General features: G+C 40.7%; 2 protein-coding genes across 9 annotated transcripts in view; both read right to left on the minus strand.

Moving 5' to 3' along the window:
* LOC144960006 (uncharacterized) overlaps positions 1-20,000 on the minus strand; it is a 219,998-nt gene that overhangs the window by 105,553 nt on the left and 94,445 nt on the right. The gene's annotated exons all lie outside the window — the stretch shown is intronic.
* LOC144960005 (uncharacterized) overlaps positions 7,928-20,000 on the minus strand; it is a 60,655-nt gene continuing 48,582 nt past the window's right edge. For all 5 annotated transcript variants that reach the window (XM_078892932.1, XM_078892930.1, XM_078892931.1 and 2 more), the window contains one exon: positions 7,928-15,440. In XM_078892932.1, coding sequence (XP_078749058.1) covers positions 10,261-13,491 — 3,231 coding nt within the window. In that variant the 5' untranslated portion in view covers positions 13,492-15,440 and the 3' untranslated portion in view covers positions 7,928-10,260. The remainder of the gene's footprint in view (positions 15,441-20,000) is intronic.

A 20,000-nucleotide genomic window follows, 5' to 3' on the forward strand; every position in this document is an offset into this window, starting at 1 on the left:
AGCAGTAGTACGAGTAGTAGTAGCAGCAGCAGCAGCAGTAGTAGTAGTAGTAGTAGTAGTAGTAGTAGTAGTAGTAGTAGTAGCAGTAGTAGCAGTAGTAGTAGTAGTAGTAGTAGTAGTAGTAGTAGTAGTAGTAGTAGTAGTAGTAGCAGCAGCAGCAGTAGTAGTAATAATAATAGTAGTAGTAGTAGTAGTAGTAGTAGTAGTAGTAGTAGTAGTAGTAGTAGTAGTGGTAGTAGTAGTACTAGTAGTAGTTGTAGTAGTAGTAGTAGTAGTAGTAGTAGTAGTAGTAGTAGTAGTAGTAGTAGTAGTAGTAGTAGTAGAAGAAGAAGAAGAAGAAGAAGAAGAAGAAGAAGAAGAAGAAGAAGAAGAAGAAGAAATGTGAATGCTTTTAAATAGCAAGGGAAGTAATTACACCTGTCTTACTCTCGTAAATTTTTATTCATGAGTTATTTCCCTTATCCAAACCGAGACTAATATATTCAACGTACTTGATAAACGTGCAAGGAGTTTATTACCCATGGAGTGACCTTGACGGCGCTCGCAACACATTTAGGTCATATCAGCGCCAGTAAAAAGTAAGATAACGGGGTAGTAAAACCATTCTAGATGTAAAAAGGACTTCGGGAAAAAAGAAGACAAGGGGGAATTGGTTCAAATAGGGAACCGATGTTGATTCCAAGAGCACACTATCACTGTACTTAGATCACCTAAAAGTCTCACCCACTAAGAGGAACACACTCAAATGTTTACAAATCATAATATCTTTTTTTTTTAATTAGTACATAATAGAGAGATGATTTATAACGAAAACAATATCATCTCCCAAACTATAACAACACATTCGACTATTTCCCTTCCAGCCAAGGATTCTTTCAAGGTCAAAAGACCCCAGACCCATAACGGCGGTTCCGATTTACAGAATAGAAAATACATATGTCCCCATAAAAAGAACTACGAATAGTATACATTTCACTGTGTCATTCTCGACAAAAGATCCTAGCCAGGACCAGGGTTAAAGACCAAAATATGTCAAATAACTCCACAAATAGGGGCAGTAAGCAACGTGAGCATGATCTTTTTTTATATAGCGCAATATCCGCTAAATGTGCGCAAAGCGCTTTACATGGGGTCTCTGGTCAACAGCAACATTTAACATGTAGGACGAGACATGACGCCTGTCAGGCGATATTACAATTTTTCGGACAGGTACTCATTTTACACCCGAGTACGGTGAGAGAATGTGAGTAAAGAGCCGTCTCCAAGGACTCAACTATGCGCCGAGCGCTAGGCTCGAACCCAGGACCTTCCGATCCGAAAGATATTGTCATACCACTAGACCACAAAGCCGCACGGACATAAAAGACAGAGAGTCAGAGATGGAGTTTGGGGGGAGTGGGGGGGGGGGGGGAGACACAATAAGAGTGATGTTTGTTTGTTTTTAAGTGTTTTGTGTCGCTTGGGACACATGGAAGTCATATCAGCGTCAGTAAAAAGGTAGAAAATGGGATAGTATAAAAGTTCTAAAATTACAATGAAAACACCCTTGAAAAAGTACAAATAGGGAATAGGTGTAGATTCCAATAGCATACCATCAATGTTTGAGATCACCTAATTAAAAGTCTCACCCAAGCACAAGACCACACTAATGTTTGTTTGTTTTTTAAGTGTTTTACGGCGCTTGCAACACATTTAGGTCATATCAGCGCCAGTAAAAAGGAAGAAAATGGGATGGTAAAAAGTTCTAGAATTACAATGAAAGAATCCAAGAGAAAGGAGAATTGATTCAAATAGGAAACAGATAGATGTACAATACGTGTCATCAACGAGGTACTAGAAGCAGCAACACAAACAAAGAGGGGTTCTATTTATAATTATTTCTTCAAAATGTTAATTTATTTATTACTGGTTAGGGTAATACAGGTTAACTCTCGCAAAACAAAACAAAACAAATGAAAAACTTGCTCGTGAATAATCAATGATGATGATGATGATGATGACAGCATTTAATAATATTAACAAGGATGATGATGATAATAATAATAATAATAATAATAATAATAATAATAATAATAATAATAAATAATAATAATAATAATAATAATAATAATAATAATAATAATAATAATAATAATAACAATAACACTAATAACAATAACAATAACAATGATAATAATAATAGAATAATAATAATAATAATAATAATAATAATAATAATAATAATAATAATAATAATAATAATAATAATAATAATAATAATAATAATAATAATAATAATAATAATAATAATAACAATACCAATATCAATAATAACAAATCACACCATTTCATTTATCCACCGGCAAACATCACACACTCTTTTATCTATCACTATCAATACTTTTGTGGTGATTATTTCGATAATAATAACAACAACATCATTACGTAGTCATTATTACCATAATGCATTCATGAATACAATTATTGATGATCCCGTGAACATTCAAACACCTATCGAAATAGGATTCAACAGTCGTAACGTCACTTCCTTCCTAATGACGCATGGTAACTTAGTAACACTGGCTCTAAACTATCGGAACAATGGCGGACGCCCGTATGAAATATTTCCCCGTCGAGCATAAAAGCGTAGCCAGAGGAAAAAAAAAACCATAAATTTGATCATGTTTTGACTTTTACACATTCTGATCACAAGGCATATGAAAAGTTCTAGCCAGCATGAAGAACAAAAAGTAATGATGTTCTTTGTTTAGAACCAAGATGGCCGCCGTTGCCGGTCGGCGTGACATCAGACTACTGAATCCAATTGGATAGAAGAGCCAGTCACTGTCGTGGGAATGCCTGGCACTCCTAAGACAAAGAGGGAAAGGAGGGGATGAAGAAAGCAAGAGATTGGTTTGGCTGGTTTTTAAGGGTTTTACGGCGCTTGCAACACATTTAGGTCATATCAGCGCCAGTAAAAAGGAAGTAAATGGGATGGTAAAAAGTTCTCGAATTACAAATAAAGCACCCAAGAAAAGGTAAGACAAAGGAGAATTTAAAGAAGGAAATAAAAAAAGCAATGGAGAAGGAAATAAAGAAATAAAGAGAGAAAGAGACAGATAAAGAAGTAAAGAAAGAAGGGGGTGAAAAAAAGAAATGAAAAAGGAAGAAAACTTACAGAAATACAATACAATACTCGCACTGCAGATCGAACCTCGGAAAAGTTATCCCCCTTGGTTCGTACAGTCTAAATCTCAGCATCGTTTTCAGGTTTGACGTTATTTTTAAGGTTTGTGTGTAGCGTCTGGTGAGTTGTCGTTAGTAGAGCTCATGGAAACAAGCGATTCCATTGGTTGAACTATTGAATACAACTCACGATTTGTTTTCTTTTGTGGCCAAAGACTTGTCTTTTGACGTCATTTGTTGGTCAGTGTCAGGTCTATAAGTTAACGATGGCTACGGTTCTAGTGTCAGGCTAAAAGTGAACGATGGCTACGGTCAGGCTATAAGTTTACGCCAACATAGGAACATCAAGCAGTTCGACTTGTTTATAATATGCATTGTATTGTATAATCAGTCGCTGTATATAATATTATAATATATCGACTCGTTCATGAACGTGTCATGTATATCTCAGTTATGTCACCGGACCAACAACAAAAGAAAAGAAAAGAAAATACGAACACGTAACTGTTGTTGTTTTATGAAAACAACTCGCAACGACGGCTGAAACTGTCAATAATTCAAAATGAACATTTTCACACAATTGTCAGAGACACTGAACACTGGAGACAGGCGAGTGCTTTTGTTTCCAAAATGAACATTTTCACACAATTGTCAGACACAGAACTAAAGCACCCAAGAAAAGGTAGAATTGGTTCAAATAAGAAACAGATGTAAATTCCTAGAGCACACTATCAAAGTTCTTAGTTTTGAGATCACCTAAAAGTCTCATCCAGACACAAGCACAGGCCCCGACTAAGAGGAATACACTCAAATATTTACATATCATATATATGTAAACGGAAAAATAACACAGTGCATAACATAGAGATGATTTACAAGGGGAAAAAATAGCCTCTCCCAAAACTAACTATACATTTGACTGTTTCCCTCCCAGCCAGGGCAATCGGCCAGGACAAAATTAAGTAATCTCATTCGAAGACAAGGCCAGAAAGCAAGTTGGAAAACAGATATAGAGGGATAGAAGACACGGTATGTACCTCCCACTATGAGGGGCCAGGAACCCCACCCAGTTTTTCAGAGCCATTAGGACGTAAAACAGACAATATCAATTGCTTGTTACCCTTTAGATAGGACGCCAGTCTATCACAGAGTACTTTCCGCTAGATCTAACTGACCCAGCTGGGTTGACAGGAGGGGGGGGGGGGGGGTGACAGAAAAAAATATCGACTTCACCCAAGATTGATCAAGGTCCTTTTGCGTGTGGAAGAAGCGAGTGCTCTACCAACTGAGCTAAGAGGACACCCTGGTATGCCTAGTTATTTAATTTGTTTTGTTTGTTTTTAAGGGTTTTACGGCGCTTGCAACACATTTAGGTTATATCAGCGCCAGTAAAAAGGAAGGAAATGGGATAGTAAAAAGTGATAGAATTACAATAAAAGCACCCAAGAAAAAGTAAGACATAGGGGAACTGGGAACAAATAGGGATCAGATGTAGATTCCAAGAGCAGACCACCAATGCACTTAGTTTGAGATTACCTAAAAGTCTCATCCAGACACAAGCACAGGTCCCATCTAAGAGGAATACACTCAAATGTTTACCAATCATTTAATATAATATGTAAACTCAACATAATACAATGCATAACAGAGAGATGATTTACAAGGAAAAAAATATCATCTCCCAAAACTATAACTATACATTCGACTGTTTCCCTCCCAGCCAAGGAGCTCCGGCAAGGATCAGGACAAAACTAAGTAATCTCATTCCAAGACAGGAAACAATTGGGAAACGGGTATGGGGGGATAGAAGACACAGCATGTACCTCCCTGCCCACTATGGGAGGTCAGGATCCCCACCCAGAGTTATTTAATTTATCATAGAGAAAATGAAACGACAGTGTCTTGTCTTGTCTCGCACATTCAATGTCTCTGTCGTCATAGTCATGACAGTACTTAGTATAGTATGCAAAATACAATCAATCTGAACAATGAATTAACACACCATCTTTAACCCTCTCCTTACCAACTACAGGAAAATCGTCACATTTGTCACGATACAACCAACATTTTTCTTATTCAAATTTCTTTTGTACATTATAAAATTTAAAGAAAATGAACCGTGTGTTGTAGAGCATGTTTTTCTAAAGAAATTATTTATCGCAAGAACTTTACTGCTTTTATGTTTGAGTGATATATATATAAAAATATATCTTTACGTTAGCTTGATGTGAAGTTTTGGGGGAAATCCTGAAAATGGCTGGAAAGGAGAGAGTTAACATGAACACAAACTCGTCATCATTCTAATAATAGATTATATATCATATCATATCACATATAACAATTCAATAATATTATATTATATACAATTGATTTGGACTTCAAAGACTGTCTAAACAAAGCATGGTGATAAATCATAATTTAAAAAATCAACACACAAACACATGAACTTAAATTTTAAATTGCGTTTTCTTCAAGTTAAAGTTGTTTCTGTTTTGTTTTCTTTAAAACAATCGTCATACTAGATACAGTCGAACTTGGTTAAGGCGGCTACTTTTAATACGTGACTACCTGTTAATTTGACTAGTTTTATTGGTAGCAAGTCGTATTGTGGGAAAAGGGGGGGGGGGGGGTCGATCTGTTCGTGTCCTCTCTCTCTATCTCTCTCTCTCTCTCTCTCTCTCTCTCTCTCTCTCTCTCTCTCTCTCTCTCTCTCTCTCTCTTGTTTCTCTTTTTTCTTTCACTCTTTTCTATCTCTCTTCTCTCTCTCTCTTTTAATCTCTCTCTCTCTCTCTCGCTCTTTTAATCTCTCTCTCTCTCTTTCTCTCTCTCTCTCTCTCTCTCTCTCTCTCTCTCTCTCTCTCTCTCTCTCTCTCACACACACACACACACATACACTTATGCCATCCCAGTCAAAGAATTAAAAGCCCATAGCACCACATTCTACCCTGAATCTAAACACGATCGCTTTAACTTTACTACACAAGTCCGACTGTATAGAAAAACAAACAAAGGGGCGGGGAAGGCCAAGGGAGAGAACCACAAAACATATTTCATGATTTTGTATGAGCATAGAAATAAATAACACAGAAAATAAGCGTTCTAATGATGAGTAGCCATTAAAGCATGTTGACTAGATGCGTGTAGATGGTATGCGCTTGGCTATAATAAGCTCACAACATTGCCATCCGGAAGTATAACGGACAAACACACAAAACTATGTGTGTAACATTGAACGTTTATATTATTCTAGTTAATACAGTTTTTAGTTAGAATTACTCATAAACGTGGATGGCAAAAAGCAATAAGAAAAGACCTGAGAATTCATGAAGTTACTCAGCTTTGTTTTTATCATTTTTATAGCCATTTGAGTGATTAGTTCTCACCATGACCAAGTCCTCTCAATCAGGCTAGATATAAACGAGTGGTCTGGAGGCGGGTGAGTATTTTACTTTAACTCATTACATCGATATACAATAATTTCTATTGAGCCGCAGTTTTCGTAATACAATTTCCGGTCAAGAAGGTAAGAAGGCAATAATTATTGACCTCGACAGTAAAGTCTAGCTTACCTACTGACCTCTGACCTCGTTAGCCGCAGAGTAGCGCCGCAGAGTAGCGCCGCAAAGTGAGCTAGGGTGGTGTGACTTGCTCAAGGCCACACAGCGCAGAGGCGGGGTGATCGAACTCGGTACCTTTTGGGTACGAAGCAAAGGCCGTACCGCTGAGCCACGCTGTCCTATCCCCAAAGCAATCTCAAGCGATCTTATTAGACGACTTGAAATCACAAGAGAAAATTTGAAGGTTCAAAACAAGCAGGGCGGGGGCTTTTGTCTCCTATGAAGCAAGCGAGACACGTATTTTCCTCTTTAAGTCACTAAATAAACGACTAACCCCCCCCCCCCCCCCCCACCCCCCCCCCCCCCCAAAATAAAAATTAAATCGTCATATTTTTATCGTTCAATAACAGATGCTCACTCGCAAGCTCGTAGTGTTATTTGGGCATGATAAAAATAACTCGTTTAATAAATAAACGAGGTGAAAGAATCGTATAGACAAATAATTAGGCAAAGAAAAACCGCATTCGTTTAGATTTCATTCCTATATAATATTGTAAACAAATTTTGAAGCAGTGGTGCATGCTGGGATACATAACTGTATTGTTATTTATAGTAACACGCATTGAAATATTATCTGTACAAGACTTAATTAATAAAAAAATTAAAAAAACACATAATAAGGTTGATGAATGAGTGGCCGAAAATGCAATGTGTGTGTGGGGGGGGGGGGGGGGGTCTGTGTGTGTGTGTGTGGGGGGGGGGTCTGTGTGTGTGTGTGAGTGTTTTGTGGTAAGCACTGATTTTATCCATTTAAAAAAGAAAAAAAAAGAAAAATCAATACAGCAAATAAATATCTTATAATATTTTTAACTCACTCAACCCTAACACCGACTATATCCGTTGTTTACCCGGGTTACTTTTACACCATGCCTATATATTGCATTTTTTCTGAGACTATTTCCAAAGCTGATGTTTTTAATTTTACATGTTAATGATAGTTGAATAAAACTATCTATGTACATGCTCATTTTTAATACTTTTTTTTTCAATTTTGAAAAGTAGCAAAAATATATAGGATTGAGTGAGTAAATGAATAAACAGAAAATATCGACATTTCAAGCTTAACGGAGAAAATGTCAAAGTTTGCATTTGGTGTAGACGTGGCTACGAAGACTCTATACAAATTATTTTTCTTTAATTTGTAAAAAAAATTAAAATAAAATCGATTATAAATTTAATACTTTGCTATAATATAATCATATATAAATAAATAATTATATCTATAAATTTGTTTTGTTTTTTTTATTAATATAATTCGAAGACGACTAGAGTGGGGAGAGAGGGGTACAAAGATTATAACGAACATGGGAACAATGTCATTTCATTTGCATTTTATTGGGTACTATAATGGTGATAACATTTTGATATGGCTTTTATCTCCCTTGTTGTTCTACTTTCGTTTTCTATCCTACTCTAAAACTCAAACTCTGGGGAAATCTATGGGACACCCTGCTAAGTCACATCAAGAAAGAACACGAGTTCAAACTTTAAAGAAGCCTCTTGGACACCGTGCTAAATCACACCCAGAGAGAACTAATTTAAACTCTGTGGAAATCTATTGGACACCCTGCTAAATCACATCCAGAGAGAACGAATTTAAACTCTGGGGAAATCTATGGGACACCCTGCTAAGTCACATCAAGAAAGAACACGAGTTCAAACTTTAAAGAAGCCTCTTGGACACCGTGCTAAATCACACCCAGAGAGAACTAATTTAAACTCTGTGGAAATCTATTGGACACCCTGCCTGCTAAATCACACCCAGAAAGAACGTGAGTTCAAACTGAGGAAATCTATTGGACACCCTGCTCAGTCACATCAAGAAAGAAGATGAGTTCAAACTTTTTAAAAAGCCTCTTGGACACCCTGCTAAATCACACCCAGAAAGAACACGAGTTCAAAATCGGAGGAAATCTATTGGACACCCTGCTAAATCACACCCAGAAAGAACATGAGTTCAAACTGAGGAAATCTATTGGACACCCTGCTAAATCACACCCAGAAAGAACATGAGTTCAAACTGAGGAAATCTATTGGACACCCTGCTAAATCACACCCAGAGAGAACGTGAGTTCGCACATGAAATCTAATTGGACACCCTGCTCGGTCACACCCAGAAAGAACACGAGTTCAAAATCGGAGGAAATCTATTGGACACCCTGCTAAATCACACCCAGAAAGAACACGAGTTCAAAATGAGGAAATATATTGGACACCCTGCTAAATCAGATCCATAGAGAACATGAGTTCGAACATGAAATCTATTGTACACTGTGCTCAGTCACACCCAGAATGAACACGAGTTCAAACGCTAAACAAATCTCTTGGACACCCTGAGAATAGCATGGGTTCAAACTCTAAACAAATCTATTGGACACCCTGCTAAATCACACCCAGAAAGAACATGAGTTCAAACTCTAAAGAAGTATCTTGGACACCTTAGAATAACTATAGAAAATTTCAAATGTCAAACACTCAGGATATTTCTTCTGCTGTGAGTATTTTTCTTATTAAGTCACGACATAAATGACAAAAAAATTTTAAGATTTCTCTGAATTACGAAAATGTTACTTTGCAGATTTTTAAAGTTAAATCCTCCATCAATACAGCCCCTCGCATAATCACACACACACACACACACACACACACACACACACACAATCAAAAAAAAAAAAACAAGGTAATCAGTCACGTGATGTGCTCAATGCGATTATCTTAACTCATGTCAACAAGCCAACACAAGCCAAAGCTTCGTTTCGTCTTCATCTCAAAATCAAGTCCATGTTTTATTAGTTCTTTAACCCACCAGATATAACGACCAAACAGGAATTCTGACAAAACAACACATTTCTCCCAGTATGGACCCGCTGGATGACGAGAGACGCATGCGCACAACCAACATGACGTTCTCTCTCTAATAACTTTTCCACCGGTGACGTCACAGACTATGGGTGACGTCCAATCAAGGGACGCTACTCTTCCGCTAATCTCATTCCCTACTGCTTTATCTGTCCATACAATCTTTTTCATTTGACAATAATAGTAATGACCCATTGTATTTTATATTAAACATTCACTATATAGATTACATTTGAATAGAATCATTTATGACACATTTTGGTTATAATTTCTTCTTTAGCATTTAAAAAAATTGTAACCCATCGTCTCAAACTAGTAATACAATATTTTGGTGTGAACCAGATGCTTATAATAATATGTGATTTTCAAGGATAAATTATGGCAAATCAAATTGTGAAATTTTATATTCTTCACAAAATATATCTTTTGGCTTAAATGAAACATAAATTCAACCCAAGTTTCATATTTTTGGGGGCACAAATCTTTTTTTTTTTTTTTTAGCATCAAGACCAATCCAATATAAAACCTTTTAGAGGCGATTTGTTACATGACAATTTGTAAAAAAAATCAACAAGAATAAAGGATTTGGATCCTTGGATGACGAGGGTGAGATTGGGAGTTAAATCAAAGCCTCCGATTGGCTGGCGGCGGATGTCGTGACCTCTTCGGTCTCGGGAGATCCGTTCGTCTTGGGAGCGCTGTCGGGCGAGTTGATGACGATGGACACTTTACTAGGGGAGGGGTAGGTGGAGGTGCTGTCAATATCGGGAAGAGAGGAAGGCACTGTGTGAGAGGAGGGAGGAGGAGGAGGAGGGGGAGGAAGATCTGGTTCGGTTGCGTCTTTGCTGCTCGCGTCGTCAACAGCAGCAGCAGCAGCAGCTGTGTTTTGAGAAGATTCAGATGCCTCTCCTTCTTCTACCGGCGGTGGCAGAGGAGTTACTGCCTCTGTCTCATCGGAATTTGTTTCTGGGTCTGCCGCCTTGGGTGCTGGTGGAGGTCGCGGCAGGTCTTCGAAGGAAGTGATATTTGTCGGGGTTGGCGTCTCTGTACTGGAACTCGTCCCGTCGTCATTGGCGCCTTGCAGCATGCTCATGTCAACGTTGAGCGCAGCTGAAACCGCGGATGAGGCTGCGAATTTTCCGCCGTCCTCGCTGGAATCAGTCGTCACTCCGGCTACCGTGACCGTCGACGTCTGATCCACCGGCGACGTTGATTTACCGTCAGAGAGCTCGACGATGTCCTGTCTGTAAACGGCTCCGGGATCGTAAGAAGACAGAGATTCGGCAATACTACCTTGCTGAGAGGTATCTGTGAGGTCCGAGACGGAACTGCCTCGCTCTACCTGGCTGGAGTTTGTCGTGGTCATGTCTTCCTCTTCTTCCCCGTCCCTGTCTCTATCGTCGCTGGTGGAAGGGGAGCTAATCTCAACGCTGTTGAGACTGTTCACCATAACAGCGTTCGAGATAGTATTATCGTTATCGTTGTTGATCATGTTATTGTTGTTGTTTTTATTGTTATTATTAGCCAAACCAGTGCCGTTTTCAGTGACGATTTTAATGGCGTCTTGCACGGCCTTGGTAGTGACTTCCATTGCTACCCTTTGTAGTGACGCGTCGTCGATGTGATCACCGGATGGCCGATTGTCTAAAGATTCGATTCCACGTTCGCCTTCATCCTCCTCGCTCTCTTCCACGACACTGCTGCTTTGGCCTTCCATTTCTGGGCTGGGCACAATATCCTCAGCGTCTTCTTCTTCTTGCTGCTGTTCCTGCATGGCTAACGAAGGAGGTGGAGAAGGCAGTTCCATTTCTATATCCCTCTCTACCAGTTCGCCTTGGGAAATGCTACTAGCAGGACTGACAGGACACTCCATTTCCTCTGCTGCCTCCGCTGCTCCCGCGGACACCAGGGCCTCTGCGCCAGGCGGTGAGCAAATCATCTCAGGAGATGGAAGGATTTCGGGTGGGGAAGACAACGGTGAAGACGAGGAGGTCTCGTCAGAAATTTGGGGAGAGATGAAGCAAACACCCTTCTTTTTTACTTCTAAAGTCTCCTCGCCTCTCTCGACTGTTTGGTCGGAGGCGGTAACATCATTAGCCTGGGCATCTTCTTGACCATCCTTCACCTCATCATCGGCCATAGACTCGGATACAATATTTGTAGCTTTATCAATTATATCTTCGACGAAATCTCTCGCGGTCTCTTCTCGGACCTTGTCCGCTACTTCTTCCGGTAAAGTGGATGGAACTTCCTCGTTGTTGTTATTATTATTAATATTGTTGTTGTTGATATTAAAGCTAATGCCGCTATTTTCAACCATCGCTGAAACTTCGTCCTTGACATCAGCACTAATATCTCCAGCCTCGTCAGCAACAGCTGAAATCTTACTCTCGTCGATAGAGTTCCTGTGCTGCTCCAGTAAAGATTTAGCTTTGTCTAAATAATTACTATCTTCGGACGGAGACGTGGCGACCTCTTCTTCCATTGTTTGATTTTCCTCTTTGGTTTCTTGTTTTTCTTCCAATGATTCTTTGCCTTCCCCAAACAAACCATGGACCTTTTGCACGACTTTCTCCCCGACAATGGCTACACCAGTCTGAATACCGGAAACGGCGGCACCTTGAAGATTATCCAGAAGACCAGATCCTTCTTGTTTGTCACTTGGTTCACCGACTTCTTTACTAGCAGCATCGATTCCACCTTCAACACTGGCAGCAGTTTCTGCAAATGCTGTATTACCAGATTCGCTAACTTCGTTGCCAAAAGATTCCAATTTATTGAAATTACTACTAACTCCACTTTCAACATTTGTAGCCGTTTCGGCAACGATCAAATCCCCAGATTCGGCCACGTTGCCGCTAAAAGATTCCAACTTGTCAGAAATACCGGCAGTCATGACATCAATCTTTTCTGTAGCCGCCTTTGATGATTTCTCCTTCAAATTCTCCACTTCAGCCGAAGCATCAGATTTCACTTTATCAAACATGGAGCCCAAATCGTCTTTACCATCCTCCTCATTCTTAGTAGATTCATTAACGATGTCCCCAAATCCAGACACGGTCTCCTGCTCTTTACTCTTCACAGCGTCGTCCATTTCATTAGCTTTGTCATCCACTGTCTTCGACGCAGACGAGAAGACATTCGTCACCGAAGCCTTAGCCGATTCAACAGCCTCGTTTAGGCGATTCTCAGCAGTTTGTTTTGCATCTTCAACTTTCTCCTCCACAACATCCTTAGCTTCCTCGACCTTTTCACTGACGTTTTGTTTCAAACCTTCAACAAAGCCGGCACTCTGCTTCGACTCCGTTTCAGCTTTTGCCTCGTCAGCAAACGCCGCAGCCTCAGAGCCAATCTTATTTCCAGCTTCGAAAACATCCTCCTTCGCCCCGTGCACGGAACTCGCCACATCCGCTTTCAAATCAACCAACGGATCCCCAGCTGCTGACACAGACTTGCCCACGTCATCGGACGCTTCATTAACAACATCCTGGGCATTATTTCCCGCATCCTGGCCCTCCTTTTTCAAGTCCGAGACGATCTGATTCACGCCAGCCACCACGGCGTCCTTGGCCTTGACACCAGCGTCTTCTGCTTCGTCCTTGACGTCGCTGACGACTTCAGCCACGGCGCTCTTGCCGGAGCTCATGGCACCCCCGACTAAATCACCAAAACCTCCGCCCCCGCCACCTCCTCCTCCTCCTCCACCGTCTTCATTACCGACTGCCACTCCATCCTCGACAACTTTGGACAGAAGAGCCTCGTCCTCGCCATCCAACGGTTTATCTGGCAACTGAGCCTCTTCTTTCTTCTTCTCTGACCTATCCGTGCCAGATGAACACAGATTCCCCATCGTTTGTTTTTAAAGATTGAAATATCAAAACTCAAACACGTCGGGGGGATATATAAAGTTATATTCAAACAGCGAATGGACAGGAAAACTGATGATGTATTACTTATACTGTACCAAGTCTAAAAAAAATAGAGAGAGAGAGATTGATAATATTTAACGAATATGATTTTTTCCTGGCTTAAACAGTGTTAGTTATAATAAATAAACAAGATTACTATCTCCAAATAAGATTACGATTCTAGTATATTCAAAAAAATCGTCTTGTATGAAATAGATTTTTTTTTTTAAATACCCAAATATATCAACGTTATAACAGGCCTTCCCTAGGGGGCAAAAAGAATATTAAATACAGTCTGATGTTACTCTCTGATATCCAATATCACAAAAAACGCTATTACAATCAATAAATGACTCTTGTCAAAACAGAGATCTGGCTTTTATTCCGATTGTCAGACGACGTGATAGTGACAAAAAAAAACACACAAGGGCAGATAACAAAACGAAAGCGGACCACTTCAAGCAACTCTCACTCTCACTATTTAACTTCACTCCCTTTCAAACTCATACCGATGCATCCACGATGAATAAATAAATAAGGGGGGAGGAAGGCGACAACAAAAGCAGAAGCCCCTCGGGAACGAGGACGGATAAGAGGACTATAATGACGCTTGGAAAGCCAGCATCCTATCCCTTGTAAGAATAGAACAGACACTACAGAAAACGTCCCCAAATTGACACGACACGGAAAAGATGGGACGGACGAATGGCCCGATCAATATCTACACCCGATCTAGGCTGGTTCTCTCCCCTTTTTTTCCTCTCTATCCCTTTCTTTATCTCTATTCCTGTGACAAATGATCGACTACTTAATGTATTGAATGAATGAATGAATGAAGGAATGAAGGAAGGGTGAGAAAGAAGGATAAATAAATGCAAGAAGTGATTATGACGAAGAATTTCGATTGAATCAAAAAAGATTTAGAACAATGGAGGGGATGGGCTATAAAACGAATAAATTGGAGAGTAAATTCGAAATGATGTTATTGTTATGTTTAAATTCTCTAAACTACTTCAGCTATCTCATAATAAATAGATCAGCTGAGAAGTGAGTAGTAATATTATATCTTTTTTTAAATACTACTTCAGAATATTGACTCTACCAACAACTACTACAGCAACAACAAAATGTAATCAGTGGTATTTATTGATACTGGGTGAGACCCGGGTATTATTAGATAACGGAAATATCCGTTGAATATAATCCAGTATGGAGACGAATAGGATTCACCTCAGATTATCTGGCCAAGCTGATGATGAAACGATGAGGTTTCCCTTGAGAGAGAATCAGTAGTCGTGACCAATCGATAGTTTGTTTTGGTGTTTGTTTGTTTTTGTTTGTTTGTTTGTTTGTTTGTTTGTTTGTTTTATCCTTGAGAAAAAGAATCCAACGACCAGAAGGATTCGACAAATTGTCGGGGGTTTCGCTCTTCAGAATATTTCGTTCTTTGACAGAAGAGCGTCAGTCTGTAAGGGTTGGTTACAGATGATACAAGATATGATGATACTGCCTTGTGTCCAGAGTGGAAGACCAGGGGTCCGATGATTATTATTAGAATTATCCCTGACCAAATCGATAGCCCAAGAAATGTAATCGGCAGAAATGAGCGATCTGTTTATCTTGGATGAACTCCGGCCGTCGGTGGTTGATAGTGATGATAAAGATGGTGATGATGATGATAATGGTAGTGGAGATGTTAGGATAAGTATTTGTCTTGATGGTGTTGATGATGATGGAAGTGGAGATGTTAGTATTAAGTATTTGTCTTGATGGTGTTGATGATGGTGGTGAAGTGGTGGTAGTCTTCTTCTTCTTTGTTGTCGTCGTCTATACGGTGATTGAAGTGGTGGATGTTTAAGACGTCGCTGCTGCTGAGATGAGCTGGTATTGTCTGTGGGAAATAAAGAGAGGAAAATAGGGGAGGTTTTAATGTAATGAATTCTCGTTAAAGCCTTCATTGAAACGAGGGGGGGGGGGGGATGATGATAAGATTAATGGACAGAGATGAATGGGGAAATTGGTATTACCTGTCAATGCTACGTGTGATATTCGATCTCTCTCTCTCTCTCTCTCTCTCTCTCTCTCTCTCTCTCTCTCTCTCTCTCTCTCTCTCTCTCTCTCCCTCTCTCTCCCTCTCTCTCTCTCTCTCTCTTCCTCCCTCCCTCCCTCCCTATTAATCTATATATCTTTCTATCTATCTATCTATCTATCTATCTGTTCTCTCCCTCTTTTCTCTCTCACTCTATTTATTTATCTTTTTTCTCCTCCTGATCTCTCTCTCTCCCTCTCTCTCTCTCCCTTCCTCCCTCCCTCCCTCCCTATTTATCTATCTATCTATCTATCTATCTATCTGTGTCTCTCCCTCTTTTCTCTCTCACTCTATTTATTTATCTTTTTCTCCTCCTGATCTCTCTCTCTCTCTCTCTCTCTCTATCTATCTATCTATCTATCTCTCTCTCTCTCTTTCTTTCTCCTCCCCCCCCCCCCCCACCACCCCAATCACCCTCGCCCTTCCATCCGTCATTTAGCAGCCCATATCAACACCATTAGACAATGAGAAGCGACTAGACTAGTTCGTTATTAGATGATGTGTCTGTATGTAGCTGTAGCCGATTAATTAATACCGAGACCCCAAGGTCTACTGTGTTAATGAATATACCTACTGGGTGATAACAAGCAAAGGGGGGGGGGGGGGCATGGCACAGACAGATATATATATATATATAGGTGTGTATAGTAATAATATACAGTGGGAGAGGAAATATGAAGAAGACGATGGAGGTGGATTGGACACACGCTTAGAAAGAACGACTCCACTATAACAAAGAAAGTATTGGACTGGAACCCTCAGGGCAGAAGATCGAGGGGAAGGCCACGAAGAACATGGAAAAGAATTAAAGAAGCTGATAATATACAGAGAAGTGGTAAGACCTGGAATGAGATTAAAAAGTTAGCTCAGGATAGAGAAGGATGGAAACTGTTTGTCTGTGGCCTATACCCTCACCCAGGGTGAAAAAGGCAATGGTGATGATGATGATGATGATGATGATGATAGTAATATTATAGGTAGAGGTACTAATGAGGATTGCGAGCGCTGAATATTTGACCATAGGTCAGCATGAGCAGATGTATGAACACGGGGGGTGGGGGGAGGGGGGGGGGGTTGATAGACAAGGATCGGGGACAAACGTAGGTGTAGAGTTGAGTATAGGCAGGTAGGTAGGTAGGTAAATGCACTAATCATAATGATAATAATGATAATAATGATGATAATAATAATAATGATAATAATGATGATAATAATAATGATAATAATAATAATAATAATAATAATAATAATAATAATAATAATAATAATAATAAATGGCCTTTGTATAGCGCCTTTCCCCGATAATGAGTATTGAGCTAATGATGTGTAACCAGTCCACTCAAAACGGTATTATCGTGAGGTAAACCGGATGCAAAATATTGATTTTGTTCAACAATTAGGGAATTCGAATGTTTTGGAAGGTTATCATACAAAACTCACTCTCATTGAACATTCATACACGCAATATCCACTAAATGTGCTCAAAGGGCTTTACACGGGTTCCCTAGCCAACAGCAACCCTTAACATGCAGAACGAAGCCAGGTATTCATTTTACACATTATGAGAACGGTGAGAGAATGAGAATATCGGAGCTTTTTCCAAGGACACAACTATTTTTTTTTAAATCGAGCTTTTATATATAGCAATATCCACTAAATGTGCTCAAAGCGCTTTACATGGAGTTCCTGGCCAACAGCAACACTCGCACGCTCGGCGCATAGTTGAGTCCTTGGAAAAGGCTCTTCATTCACATTCTCTCACCGTACTCAGGTGTAAAATGAGTACATGGGCGTTAACAGCATTGTCTCTGTCCGAAAAAATGTGTAATAACGCCTAACAGGCGTCATGTCACGTCTTACATGTGAAGTGTTGCTGTTAGTCCAGGGACCCCTTGGAAAGCGCTTTGAGCACGATTAGTGGATATTGCTCTCTATAAATGCTCATTTCTTTATTTATTGGGGGTTTTTTTTCTTTGTTTCTTTGTTTGTTTTTGTTTGTTTTTTTTTTGGGGGGTTTTTTGTTTGTTTGTTTTTTGTTTTTTTTGTTTTTGTTGTTTTGGGGGGTTTCTTGTTTTGTTTTGTTTTTGTTTTGTTTTGGATGTTTTTTTTTTTTTTTTTTTTTTTTTTTTTTTTTTTTTTTTTTTTTTTTGGGGGGGGGGGGGTCACCACCAGACTGATTATGTCATTCAATGTAACATATTATGTGTAATTATGTAGTTTGGCGAGAGGCATCGATGGGATGGGAGGGGAGAGATTGGGGAGGTTTTCCCGCATTAAAGTTAAAGGGGAATCCGCATTGAAAACAGCCCGATGACAAAACTAGAGAGATTTAAATCAATAAGAAATTCACCAAGTGTGTGGATAGAGAGATGGGTCCGCGGGGGGGGGGGGGGTGTTGAGGTATGATGGATGGATGGATGGGTGGATGTGTGGATGGATGGGTGGATGGATGGATGGATGGGATGGATGGATGGATGGGAGGATGGGTGGATGGATGGATGATGGTGGAGTGGATGGATGGTGGATGGATGGATGGGTGGGATGGGGATGGATGGATGGGATGGATGTGGGTGGATGGAGATGGAGTGGGATGGTGGGATGGGTGGATGGAGGTGATGATGGGATGGATGTGTGGATGGATGGATGAGTGGAGGGATGGGTGGATGGGTGTGTAGTTGGGTGGATGGATGGATGGATGGATGGATGGATGAGTGGATGGATGGATGAGTGGATGGATGGATGAGTGGGTGGGTTGGATGGATGGATGGATGGATGGGTGTGATGGGTGTGAAGTTGGGTGGATGGATGGATGGATGGATGGATGGGTGTGAAGTTGGGTGGATGGGTGAATGGATGTGTGGATGAGTGGATGGATGGATGGATGGATGGCTGGATGGATGGATGAATGGATGAATGGATGGATGGATGGATGGATGAGTGGATGGACGGATGGATGAGTGGGTGGATGGATGGATGGATGGGTGGATGGATGGATGGATGGATGGGTGGATGGGTGTGTAGTTGGATGGATAGGTGGATGGATGGATGGATGGATGGATGGATGGATGAATGGACGGATGGATGGATGGGTGGTGTGGATGGATGGATGGATGGATGGATGAGTGGGTGGGTGGATGGATGGATGGATGGATGTGTGGATGGGTGGATGGATGTGTGGATGGGTGGATGGATGGATGGATGAGTGGATGGACGGATGGATGGATGGATGGATGGGTGGATGGGTGTGTAGTTGGGTGGATGGGTGGATGGGTGGATGGGTGGATGGATGGATGGATGGGTGGGTGGGTGGATGGATGGATGGATGGATGGATGGGTGGGTGGATGGATGGATGGATGGATGGATGGATGGATAAGTGGGTGGGTGGATAGGTGGATGGGTAGATGAATGGATGGAACAATATGTGAATGGATGGGTGTAACGATGTGTGGGTTGGTGGGAGGATAGGTGGATGGCTGGATGGGTAGATGCAACGATGTGTGGGTGGATGGGTGTGTTGGGTGGATGGGTGGATGGGTGAATGGATGGATGGATGGATGGATTGGTGTGCAAAAGGTTGGTTGGATGGATGGAATTGTGGGTGGATGGATTCATGAGTCGGTGGATGGATGGATGGATCAATAAATGGATGGGTGGACGTGTGGGTGGGTTCATGGCTGGATAGATGGATGTGTGGATACATGGATGGATGGATGGATGTGTGGATACATGGATTGATGGTTGGATGAATTTGTGGATACATGGATGGATGGATGGATGGATGTGTGGATACATGGATGGGTGGATGGACGGATAAGTGGATGGATAGATCTATTGAACTATAATTGGATAATAATCCTATTTGACACCAATACCTCCTCCTCCTCCTCCCAAATCGTTCACGTGTTTAGATAAAGATCGGTGAAATAGTCAAAAATCAATGACGAAACATCAGCTATGAATTAACCTCAAACCTGTGCGCCTATGTGGTCTAGTGGTATGACACTCGCTTTCGGCCGAACCTAACTCACAGAGCAGTGAACCCCTACCAGCTAATGCAACCACACACACACACACACACACACACACACACACATAAACACACACACACACACGCATTCAACGAATCGATAAAATTCCAAGCGTCATCAAGCCATCAAAGACAGACCAACAACCAACCAAACAAACAAGATCTTTGGACCAAATAAAGGATCCTTACTTAGCCACGCACCAACGATCGGATCAATCTGGCACTTGGCCAACATTTGGAATGTCAAGAACCTGATGCTACTTCAACACAAAGGGAGTCCCTACAAGCAGTTATTACCGCGCAGTCAACGAATAGATAAGACAAATATCATGCT

Source organism: Berghia stephanieae, chromosome 14, assembly GCF_034508935.2.
Source record: "Berghia stephanieae isolate SIO BIC M18660-M18661 chromosome 14, UCSD_Bste_1.3, whole genome shotgun sequence".
NCBI lineage: Eukaryota > Metazoa > Mollusca > Gastropoda > Nudibranchia > Aeolidiidae > Berghia > Berghia stephanieae.